Source organism: Curcuma longa, chromosome 9 (genome assembly GCF_044706935.1).
Source record: "Curcuma longa cultivar G26 ecotype Majalengka, Jawa Barat chromosome 9, ITB_CL_G26_1.1, whole genome shotgun sequence".
In the NCBI taxonomy this organism is placed as follows: Eukaryota; Viridiplantae; Streptophyta; class Magnoliopsida; order Zingiberales; family Zingiberaceae; genus Curcuma; species Curcuma longa.
The window spans coordinates 8,266,602-8,278,612 of record NC_133869.1 but is presented as its reverse complement, the minus strand read 5'-3'; the positions used below and the strand labels follow the sequence as shown (position 1 = coordinate 8,278,612).

At 35.3% G+C, this 12,011-nt stretch overlaps 1 protein-coding gene and 1 pseudogene across 2 annotated transcripts; both read left to right on the top strand.

Annotated features, from left to right (window-relative positions):
* Positions 1-4,590: 4,590 nt before the first annotated feature.
* LOC141834498 (uncharacterized) lies at positions 4,591-6,923 on the top strand (annotated as a pseudogene).
* Positions 6,924-9,943: 3,020 nt separating this feature from the next.
* On the top strand, positions 9,944-11,657 carry LOC141835240 (uncharacterized). 2 transcript variants are annotated; one of them, XM_074722670.1, is made up of 2 exons: positions 9,944-10,152; positions 10,413-11,657. In XM_074722670.1, exons 1-2 carry the CDS (start codon positions 10,102-10,104, stop codon positions 11,352-11,354), a joined length of 993 nt encoding a protein of 330 aa, XP_074578771.1. In that variant the 5' UTR covers positions 9,944-10,101; the 3' UTR covers positions 11,355-11,657. The 2 variants fall into 2 exon arrangements, with proteins under 2 accessions (XP_074578771.1, XP_074578770.1); XM_074722669.1 differs by having other exon boundaries at positions 10,410-11,657.
* Positions 11,658-12,011: the final 354 nt, after the last annotated feature.

Sequence of the window (12,011 nt, the reverse complement as noted above, 5' to 3'; positions counted from 1 at the left end):
GCCTTTTAATAGGCAACTAGCAAAACAACTAGTGTTGGGGATTCAGTAGCTGAAAGCGCGAGAACCTGAAACAGATTTCCTTGAGAATTTAAGCAAGTTAATAGTGGAAGTGTGTGGAAAGCATCAACATAAATATTCAACACATTTAAGAATGACAGCCTAAGACTATCCATGAACCAATATTATTTTAAGAGGTTTAACAACTAATTACCAGCAAATAACCAATTAATGTTTTGGCGAACAAATAGACACTAACATCTTGTGGCTTTCCATCTCCTTTGTCAAATACAATGCAGAGACAAGCCATTGCTCCCAGGGAACCATCCAAGGAAGAATGCCATTTTTTTTTTATTCATAAGTTGTCCATCTCAACTTACAAGCATTGGTGTTCTCATAACCAATGCCTTATTGATCAGTACTTTTGCCCTACCTAGCCCAGCTTGCATGAAAGAAATTCAATACCAAACAACAACAACAACAACAAAAACGTGATTTGCACACAATAAAATCACATACCAAATTATTAAAATTAAAGAAATAAATTGGCAAAGTGTGCTTTAGAACTCCTAATCCTTGACTATGATGGTCACAATCAATTTTTTCTTCCCTTTTGTATGTATCATTATCTTATACATAAAAGTTGCACAAGTTAAATTGGACTTTTAAATTCATTGATAATTTATGTTTAGGGTAATTGCATTAATCCTCAAATGCATCTATTAGATTGCCTATTTATCAAAATGTTTATTTAGTTTTTATGTGTTTTTCTCATTTTTAACTTTATGTTTACCTTTCTCTGTTGCAAATTACTTTTAGAGTAATGATTCTCTGCATGAAAATCCAGTAGGAAAGACACAGGCGTGGAAATGGAGTCCATCTGCATGCAAGTGGGACCCAGCCGCCTGTGTCTGTCCTGCTATAATTTCCTGCTAAGTTGTCATGCAGAGAATCATTACTCTTACTTTTACTCTATGTTCTATTGGCCAATCATGAAAACCCTGCTTCTTCAACTTTTGTTATTCATTGCTCTTTGCATTTTTCTTGGATCTTTTCTGTATCTCTGTGTATATAGATCAGCATAGGATTTTCCCTCGGATTGGTTTAGATAAATTGACTAAGCTGCAGCCATTACTACAGCATTTTCTCAGATGTATAGGTTAGTGACTTCCCCAACTCCAGCCTGCCAATGACTCAAACCTTCGGCCTTTGAGGTTGGATTCAAAGAGCAAAGGTTTCAAAAATTTGCCACCTAAAGAGGGGAGTAATCATACTGTCGAGATGACGATACTCAAACATGGTAGATTGATCCTTGTTTTTACTTGAATATATAGATAGTGATTGCTCACTTACCTATGTATAATCATAGCTGGAAGCCCACCAAATTCACCACTGTGATAACTTCTTCCCAAATTGATTTCTTTAGACCTCTGAGACTATAGTGTGGCTCATTTCTGCTGTGGGCAATGCAGGTAAGAAGTACATAAGTTGTGAGGCCCTTAAAGGAGATGTGGTGCCCTGCACCAAGTCTGGAGTGCCTTACTACAGCTGCCACACTCCCCAGGTGCTGCAAACCCCTACAGGAGGGGATGCCAAATGATCAGTGGCAAGCAGCATAGGTAATGATTCTTTATGTGTGTTAAAAACTTCTGCATGGAAGTCAAAAGTGTTTGAAGTCGTTGTTAATGATCGGTATAGAAATTGTTCCTAGTGTTGTTTGAGCAGCTGAAACTATTCTTCATAAAGATTCAAGGCAAGCAGCAGAGACGCAGGCAAAATGTTCATGTTCTACTGCAGATTCTGCACAGTGCTACTGCGGGTCGTAGAAGGTTTGACTGAGAAAACTTATACTTTTCCCAGAGTTGATATTTTTGTTTGTCATTTCACTCTTGAATTTGATAAAATTATATTTTACCTTGACTATTACAAAGTCATACGATTTTGCTAGGTCAAATTGCTCCTCTGTTCTTGAATTCAGGGTGAAAATTACATCAGCCTGCGGCAAGGAATATTAATTATCAGTGTTCGTTCTCGTGAGTCCATGGGCTTTTCATCGATGGTTTTACGGCCCATTATTGCAGAAACAGAGTTGGATTAAAATCCAAACTACTTTCTCTTCTCGAATGGGTTTAACCATTTGCTTAGTTCCTTGAACAAGTCATCCGAGATCTGGAATTTTAATATGTTTTTAATAAACAGAATGCTAACAAATCACAAACAGTCCAAAAATGTAAATATGAAAATAAAAAAATAGAAATAAAACACTTGTTGGGAATATTCTATTCGTTGCTTGTTTGTTTGTTCTTAGCCTCTACTGCTCCCAACCTTGATCTTTCATTCTCATCAGCAACATTCTTTCTTGCCGTCCTTTTTCTCTTCAATGCTCGAAGCCCGACAACGTTGCTGCCCATTCCATGTCAAATCACCAAGTAGCAATATGAAAGGACTTGAAGGAACATGAACATGGCTGATGACTGACTCAGCAGACAGCACTAGTGCATATAATCAAAATGAAAGATGAACACTATAATCAACTGTAATTTTTCGATTTATTTTTTCATAAATGATCATGGGACCGATCGTGTGGGGTCGCTAAGGTGACAGATTCCACCTTTTTTACATAAAAAAATGAAAGATTAACTGGGTTTAAATTTAAAGAGATTTAAACTTAATATAATAAATTATATATAATTATCAAAAGCTTAATTATATATAATTATCAAAAGAAATTATATATATATATAATAATAAAATCACTATATTATATTGTACAAAGAAGTTGTGTCCTATGAAATTTTAAAATATTAAATTTATGAATTTACATCTATTTCCTTAATTAAATGCGTTTCAATATATTGGGTCTATGAAATCGAGCCAATTACATGGGACCTACGTACTTGATACTTGTGTTTATCTACTATTATAATATTTTTTTAAATTTTTTAATTGGCACTAGTTATCTAGTTTTTCATCATATCAATCCTAAATCATCCAATTAAATTTTGTGATCAATTTGGATTTTTTTTTTATATGCAATTTGACCGATCAATCCTAAATCTTCAAATCAAATTTCACAATCAATCTGAGTAGAATATAATCATGGGCTCTGTCTTAGAAGTGATTAAATTCATGTCCAATAAAATAATACTATAATAGTCTTGTTAATTACCTCACTTCATTATACCATTGAAAATAAGTTATTAACTTTAGAGCAACAAGTTCAAGGGATCAATCCTTCCATAGACTAGAAAGAAGACCTAAAGAACATGAACAAGGACCTGAGTAAGTTTTCCATTGGAAATATATAGTTACTATGAGACAATCAAAAACCTACTCATTTTTAATCTATACTCCTAATCAGTCAAAATGAGTCAATTACCTCTTGGCTAGAAATATCCGGCCTAACAAGAAAAAATAGTATTTATCATGATTGACCAAAAGAACTTATAGATATTGATATATACAAATTTAAATTCGTTCTCCAATGAACAATTAAACACACTCAATTCTATAAGATTGTATGATCGAGGTATATTTTCTTTCACTATTTCTATTTTTTGACACCACCATAGAACAGAATCTCTTCATCTTCTTGACGAAGGAGAAGAAGATTTTAGTCAGTTAGGATACTTTTAAATGGAAGATATAATTATATATTCATTTAAGACTAATTATCTTCGGACTTAGAGACCTAATTAGAAAGAGAATAGGAGGTCAGGTCTTAACAGTTATCATGCGTTAGCACAACAAAACAAAACAGTAGTAGTTTCTGTAGAAAGCAAGGGCGTGGGCGTCAGCTAAAGTGGTGATGACCACCAAACTGATAAAAAGGAAGGATCCAATTCCAATCCATCTGTCAATGTCTCCGAGGTACATCCATCTAATTATATGGCCAATGCTCTTTTGCATTGTTTAGACATATATATCCATCAGAATTTCAGATCAGCAAGGAACTCTCATCATTTAAGGCCACTTTTATTTGTTTTTGTTGTTTTCTTATAATTATATTACTCGTGCTCTTCTTAATTTCTACTGCATGCACAGCTACTAGAAAGCTGCTATCCTTCATTTTAGGTTCGTTTATTTACTTATATACACTAGATCTTTTATAAACAATTAATCAGAGGACATGCCTCAATAAATTTCACTCTATAAGATCCATTTTTTCCTAGCTCGGAAACCTTCAGTGGAATGAATGATCCAATCAACTCCAGGACAGAGATTATATATATTCAAGGTCAATAAATGAATCAAGGCCCTACACTTTTCCTCTTTGGCTCGGAGTGTTTGTTAATTATCTTGGTGGAATTAATGAATCATGAATGTTTAATTTCAAGATGTAGCTAGGTAAAAGTGGGAATTTGTGAGTTTCATAATATGGATACGTGAGATTTTGAGATTTGTGGGGATGATGATATCTCGAATCAAATGGAAATAAAGAAGAATTAAAAAAAATAGTTTGGGAGTTGGAGTTTGGGTTGGATGTGGTTTGTCGACGGTTTAGTTGATGGATATCTCTATCAGTGAGATTTTGAATTATCAAAGCTACACACCTTCTCATTTCTAATTGTACCAAATAGATTGTTAATTTACATGGTTCAAACAGAAGGCCAATTGGCCAAATCTGCAACATTTCCTTCAACATTGGTGGCAGATGTTAGTGACCTTCATATAGGCGATGCTTGTAGCTCACTAGGCGCAGAATTTTCAAATCAGTGTTCTTCCACAAAGTCTAATCCTGCATTTGCACTATCAATATCTCTTCCCGTGAGTTCCTGATTCTCCAAATTATGTCTAAATACTTGGGATTTATACTGAAAATTTACTTGTGAAAGACCATACAAACCTTTTAATTTTTGAGTATAACATTCTAGTCATCTATACACTATTTGGATATGCAATCGCGTTGGTAAAGGTAAAAATTTTTGATAATTCAATTTTTTATTCCGAATGTGTGATTTTTTTGCCTATAAGGAAAATATTTTAGCAGGAAGATAAGTTCATCCTAATTTTTCATATGGATTAAACTTCCTTAGTTGGTTTATTTCAAAAGATAGATTTTGCTAGTCAATTTTCAAACGCGAACTTGTTCATTGGATTATACTTACTAGCACGGGATTGTTCCATATATTGATACACGTTCATGTTTGCAAACCTTAATGCATTTATGCATTTACTGTCTTCTATTCTTCAGGTGCCCCCAAAGCTCAAATCTGCCATGAAGGGAAGCTTCACCATCAGACTTCACGTTACATGTGAAACGGGCTCCTGATGTTTATGATCCACCCATGCACCTTATTGTCGCACACTGTGAAGAAGAATCACCATCAACTTCCCAAAGCAAGGAGTCAGGACGGGCAAGTTGCAATGATAGAAGAACTGCAAATAGGATTATCAACAATAAGATTGAATCCTTGAATGCGAGGTTTATTCTTGTTTAAATTTTATAATCACATACCATGCATAATTCAATTCCATTCCATTCAGAAGATTAAGAATTTGTTCTTCTACAGATTGCAGTCTAGTTGGAGGGTTGGCTTGCTGAATGAGTATGGCAAATCCAGCACTGAAGGTGTTGAGTATACAGTCAGCAACCAAGATTCAAAGTGTGGAGGCTTCTTGGTGGAGGCGCACGCAAAAGTCAATATAAGTTGTTCCTCATCTTTGTATATAAATAAGCTGATAAATTTCCTCTTGTTTTGATGTTCTATTATGTGGAGTGAAGCCGAAGTCGTTGTTTTGATGTGCCATCTTGTGCAATGAAGACGAAAAGGTATGATAATTTACTTGATAGGATTCTATATACAATGTATCTGTTAATATTGAAGCTTTTCAGTTTAAAAATAGACAACTTCTCATGGATTACTGGTTCTTAGGTTGAATTTTATATACAACTTATCGGATATTATTTAAGTTTGTTAGTCTAAAAATAGACTGCTGAAAGATATATTTTAACTCATTGACTATGATAAATCTTTTGCTTCAATTGTTAAAATAACTTGCATTAGAACTCTGTTCTTCAGGACTACCTTGAATGGAAATTGTATATGCGAAATATGGAAAACCTATTATTACTAGGTAATTGGAAGATGAAATCTATATGAAATATCTGCTACCACTCGAGGTGGATTTGATTAATTTTGTTGTCATGAGGCACTAGCTGAACACCATGAATTCAATGGCCAGAGAAGACTCAAAATTTCCTAGCGAGGTATTCTCTCTATTGGCACAGATAGCAAACGAAACACAAGGTTTCAATCTTATCATGGAAGTTACTGAATCACTATTTTACCTTTTGTTTCTAATTCATTAAAAGTGAAAAGAAAGTAGTCAACACTAGATAGATAATCATTTCAAAGCTAACATTGTTTCACACTGAATTATTGCCATTCTAGATAATAACCTTTTGAAAGAAAAAAATAAATATAAATCTTTAGCTAACAATGCTTTCTAAAAACAGTCCATGCGACTGCGCATGTGTATCAATGTATGTGTAAAGCTCCAACATTTGCAATCTTTTACATATCACTATGCAATCAAATTTTGTATATATTTCATAAACTCCAATATAGCACACATGCAATGAGTCCAGCAGCTATGCAATCAGACTGTTTATTGTAAAAAGATATAATCACCTTGTCCAACATCCAAAGCAAAGAATAATTGCAGTCATAAGACCAGCACCTTAATATTTTTCTCCTATCGCCAATGACCATAAGACCAGCACCTTAATTCCCTCCTATCGCCAAAAACCTAGTCTCCAAGGAACAGAGATGTTTGCATTCCACCGTGTGTCCTTTTGCTATATATTTTTTTTCATTTTAGATGGAATATTCATCAATCAAATACTCCCTTTCTTTTCAGATACTGTTGCTTTTGGTGCTGCCGTTCAAGCTGACAACACTTTGAATTTGATGTTCTATTGATGCTGCCTTTATCAGTAATGCAATTCTTCTGCTATACAAGTAGGAGCTACGTTATGTTTCACGACTGGATTCCTCCACTGTAACTATCCCTTCATTGGCGTCTGAATTTGTGGAGGGCAAACTTAGAGAAGTGCACTTAACATATACTTTATATAACTGGGACATCACTTCTTTTCTTTTGGTGCTTTAGTTTTTCTTTTGGTACTTTAGAATCTTTTCTCGCTTGTCGTGTTGCATTCATACACTTATATAAGATTATACTAAACCTAGCTAGTTAACATCTCTTTAAGCTAGCTTCATAAAATATCCCTTGGAAGACGACTGGGTCTTGCGATCTACTAAGATGCATGTTTTTCATGCTTGGCCAGATTAATTTTCACCTAGAAACTTATCACACCTTTCCATTAGGTACTCGCTTTTTCTGTTATGAATTGGGAAGAGAATTCACGCCTAACCTATTAGCTTTCATGCATGACTTCTCCACCGAGGTCTTCCAAAGCTGATCAAAGTTCGTTGTGACAGAATCGTCACAGTTTGATGCAGATGGACGTGCATTTTGTTCGAGAAAGTAGATGCAATGCCCCAATCGAACTTGTAACTGATGATGCGAGTAAATTTAGCTTCTTGTGTGAAGCATTAAGTCTGTCATGACATGAATTGGTTTGTAATATACAAATAGGATGGAGTAATTGGTGCAAAATTGAATCGACCGAATCAGTTAAATCAAAATCAAATAAAATAATTTTTTTTTAAAAAAATAACCGAACCAATTGGCCTTTGCGATAAAAATTGAACAAATTGAATTGATAAATCATCAATTAATTTGATTTTTGACTGAATTAATCGAATTTTAATACTAATTTAACATCATTAGTAAAATTGACAAAAAATAATACAATTAAATGATAAAAAATAATACAACTAAAAATAATATTTAAAAATAAATAATTGAAGCGCTCGTTGCTTTGAAAACTAACACTATAATGTGGTGTTGATTTTTCAACATCACAATTGAAAAATTGATCAAAAATTAATGTAGGGATCATAAACTTCGATTTGATTCGGATTGAATCATATGATTTATAATATATTAAATTAAAATAGATTTATATTTGTAACTGATCATACCAGTCGTCCAATTTTAAATTAAAAGTGCTTAAAGTCTTTTCAAAAATTCTAAAAAATTTTAATTTTTTTATTAATATTATTTTCATCATTTATATTTCTAGACTATTTAAATATTTATTCAATTGATGTTAGATTATCATCTTTTACTTAATATTTTCTCTCTCTATTTTGTTGATTTTTTAATGTCCTCTAGTTCTCTATTTGGCTTATAAAATAGTTATTTTATTTGACATAAAAATTGATAAAAATTAATACCTTTAAATTACTAAAAATAATACTTTTAATAGAAAATAAAAATACAAATAATACAGATAATTAAAATATTTTTAATGTTAATTTTTAAAATTCAATACAATACTATATAATGTTGCAGTTCCAATTCAATTCATTTTGATTGATAATATCAGTTTATTCGACTTAATTGAAATAAAAATTTTAAAATTAAAATTAAACTAAATTATTTAAAATAATCAATATTTTTTAAAAAAAATAAATTTCTGAAATAACTAAATTGCATTTTTAAATTTTATTGATTAATTCAACTTAATCGAATTTTTATTCACTCTATCTGCAAATCAAAACAAATTGAACCCAACTAACTGTACTGAATCAATTTAAGTTTTGGTTTGTATATTTCTGTTTAAACATTTAGATTAATATTAGAATTTTGGATTGATTTTTTCTTGGTAAATCGATCGATTAAAAGGTGTCTAATCGCATCGACTGATAACTAAATCGAAAAAGAGACGGAGTTGCTTTCCCACTGCATCTCAGCCGTCAGCTAGGTGGTCCCGGCACCAGGCGACAATCCTCGCCGCGCGTTCGTACGACGATAAGCACCCGCGACGGACGCGATGCTGTCGGGCGACACCGCCGGTCGGCCCTGATCATTGATGCGTGGGGCCACTTTGTGGGTCCTAGACATTGACTGCTCAGCATCAGCGGGTAAAGCTGTGTCACACCGGAATGGGGAAGAATAACAAGATTTCATTTAAAGCTGCGAGTCGCAGTGTTGGTACTCACCGATAGAATGAAATTAAAATGAACTTTTGTATTATGATCCTATATTCAAGATTAATTTTATAAAAAAATTTATTTTAGCTAATCTACCGTTCCATATTTTATGAGCGAAAAGATTTCCAATTCTATTAAAATTAAAGTACTAATTAATTGAATTGGTCTTGAGCATGCAAATGTATAGTATATGTTCATCTAAAATGACTATAAATTTGACCCAAATCTACTTAGTTAATAGACAACACACGTAGGCTCTTATTTCTTGTGTACTCGTTGAATTCTCCTATGTTTGACGTAAATTTTAGTTCGAAACGCAAGTAATGCACATCCTTAAAGGAAATATAAATATATTTAGTACACACTTAAACAAATGGAGATCTTGCCAATAGAACACTTTGTTGATAGTGCATATTAAATACGTGTTTTTTCAGTCTTTAACTACAAATTTTTTTCATATAACATTAGGTGTGAGTATTTCCCTGCTCAAATGTACTGAAACATGAAACGCTAAACTTCTTTGATGATGAGGGTTACGTTAACTATATGTGCTAGCTAGCTCGGGTTCAAAATATGTCATCCATTCATGTCGACAAGGATTACAATTATCTTCAGTGAGGTGTCATACAATTATCCTCATAATCCTTCTATTAATAAGGATACCCTTCAACATGAACACACTCCCCTCCTTATCCTGCATTAGCAGTCCTCTACCCCTTACTGTAATGGCATGCCACACCCTTAAAAGCTTAAAGGCGAGGCTAAGGAATCTCTCTACCTCTCTTTACCAACCAAATTAAACACTATGAATTAAAAAGATATATAAATATAATGGCCACTACATGATAATATAGAAACAAACCCTTGCTACTTTTTTTTTCTCTGCTCCTCCTCTCCTTTATTTGCCTTGTTCTCTCTGCAACTCTCCTTGAGGATGTGTGATTCTCCACCACCATCAGCCTTTTGCTCAAAAAGAAATCACACACATAAAGGTTGAAGAGGAAGCACAAAGCTATAGCTAGCTTGTTGGCCAACCATGGTTTTCTCTTCTCTTCCTCTCTATCTAGATCCACCCAATTCGAACCAGGTGAGTGTCTGTCTTCAATTCTCGAATTCAATTAGCTAGTCCATCTTCCTTTCTCCTGCTTTTATTTTTTATTTTCCTTCTCTCCAGTAGTATCTTTAATTTCTTTATGCATCTCCCCAGAAAGAAGCAAAAAACAAAACCCTTTTGTTCTTGAATATACCATCATTTCACATAAAGCATCAATTTCTTGCTTTATTTCTTTTTTTTTGGAGTTATCATCCACTTGTTAATCATTTAAATATTTATCTATTTTATAGCAGCAGCAGCAAACACAACAACAGCAAATTCATCTACTAGGAGGCAGTAGCAGTGGCGGTGGAGAGGCTGCTATCTCCCACCTGCCGCTGCCAGCGGGCTTGGTCCTGGCAGCCGGATCGATCCGGCCGCCTGGGTCCATGCCCGACCGGGGGCGGCTGGCTAAGATCCCGCAGCCGGAGGCAGGGCTAAAGTGCCCGCGGTGCGATTCCAGTAACACCAAATTCTGCTACTACAACAACTACTCGCTCTCGCAGCCGCGCCACTTCTGCAAGACCTGCCGCCGCTACTGGACGCGCGGCGGCGCCCTCCGCAACATCCCCGTCGGCGGGGGATGCCGCCGCAACAAGCGCTCAAAGCCCTCCTCCACAGCTACAAATTCAACCAAGTCATCCGCCGCCGCCGCTGCCATCCATGTTGTAGCCTCCTCCTCCACGGCCACCACCACGGCCGCCTCGTTGCACCAGCTTCCGTTCATGTCCTCGTTTCACGCTCTTCCCGACTTTGGTGGCTTCGGAGACAGCGTCGAACCGCCGGCGAACACATTGGATTACCAGCTTGCCACTGCTGCCGAGAATTTGAGGCTAAAGCAGCTGCCGCAGATTCCTTTTCTAGGAGGAGGGCAGCTGGATCATGCACTGCCACCGCCGCCAGATCCGGTGCCGGCTGTCTACTCTTTCGAAGGCGACGGCGGAGGCACGTACTTCACCGGATCATTTACGGGACCGTCAGCACTGAAAATGGACGACAAGAACAGTAACCGACAAATATTTACAAATCTAGCGAGAATGCAGTATCTCGGCGTTTCGCTCAATGATCAATTATTTTGGAGTGGAAGCGGCGGCCGAGGCGGCGGAGGGAGTACCAGTAGTGGTAGCGCTGGCGGCGGTGGATGGGCTGTGGATCTATCCGGATTCAACGACTCTTCCCCAGGCAATATAATGTGATCATGATAACAGACTATGCTATTGATTAAGTACGTAGAAGCTTAGTTTTTTAGCAATGGCTTCGAAGAACATGGATCTAGATCATATTAAGAAGAATTAAGCAGTTTAATTAGTTAACTTGTGATCTATGGCGAATTCTACGAGGATCGAGTCAAAGAAATGTAGTTAGGTTAATTTCGGCTCGGTTAATTAATTTCGGGTTACTATTTGGGTCGGTGTGTTCTCAACTATATTATGCTATGTATTTTAGTTTCATACAGTGGAATTATGTAAATTGATGCATGTGCACGGGATTAATTTGGTTGGGTGTTCTGGTGTGGGTTATTTTTTGTTTCTGATCGAAATAAAATGTTCCAATCAACTTCATAAATCTATCTCTCTTCCATCTTTTATTTATTGCAAATGCCTTACATAGTGATCATGCAATTGCATGATGATCGTCTGCACAATATCTTGTAAACATAAGACTGCAATACATGTTAATATTCACTTCATTCGATATATATAATAGATATCGCCATTCATTTTTCAATATTAGGGTTTTCTATTCCCTATTTTGTTTTTGATCTCTCTAGAATATTCATTTATTTAATGTGACTATCATTTCTGAGCAATGTTTCTGGGTGCTCTGAAGCAGAAAAGATCTTACTAATTATT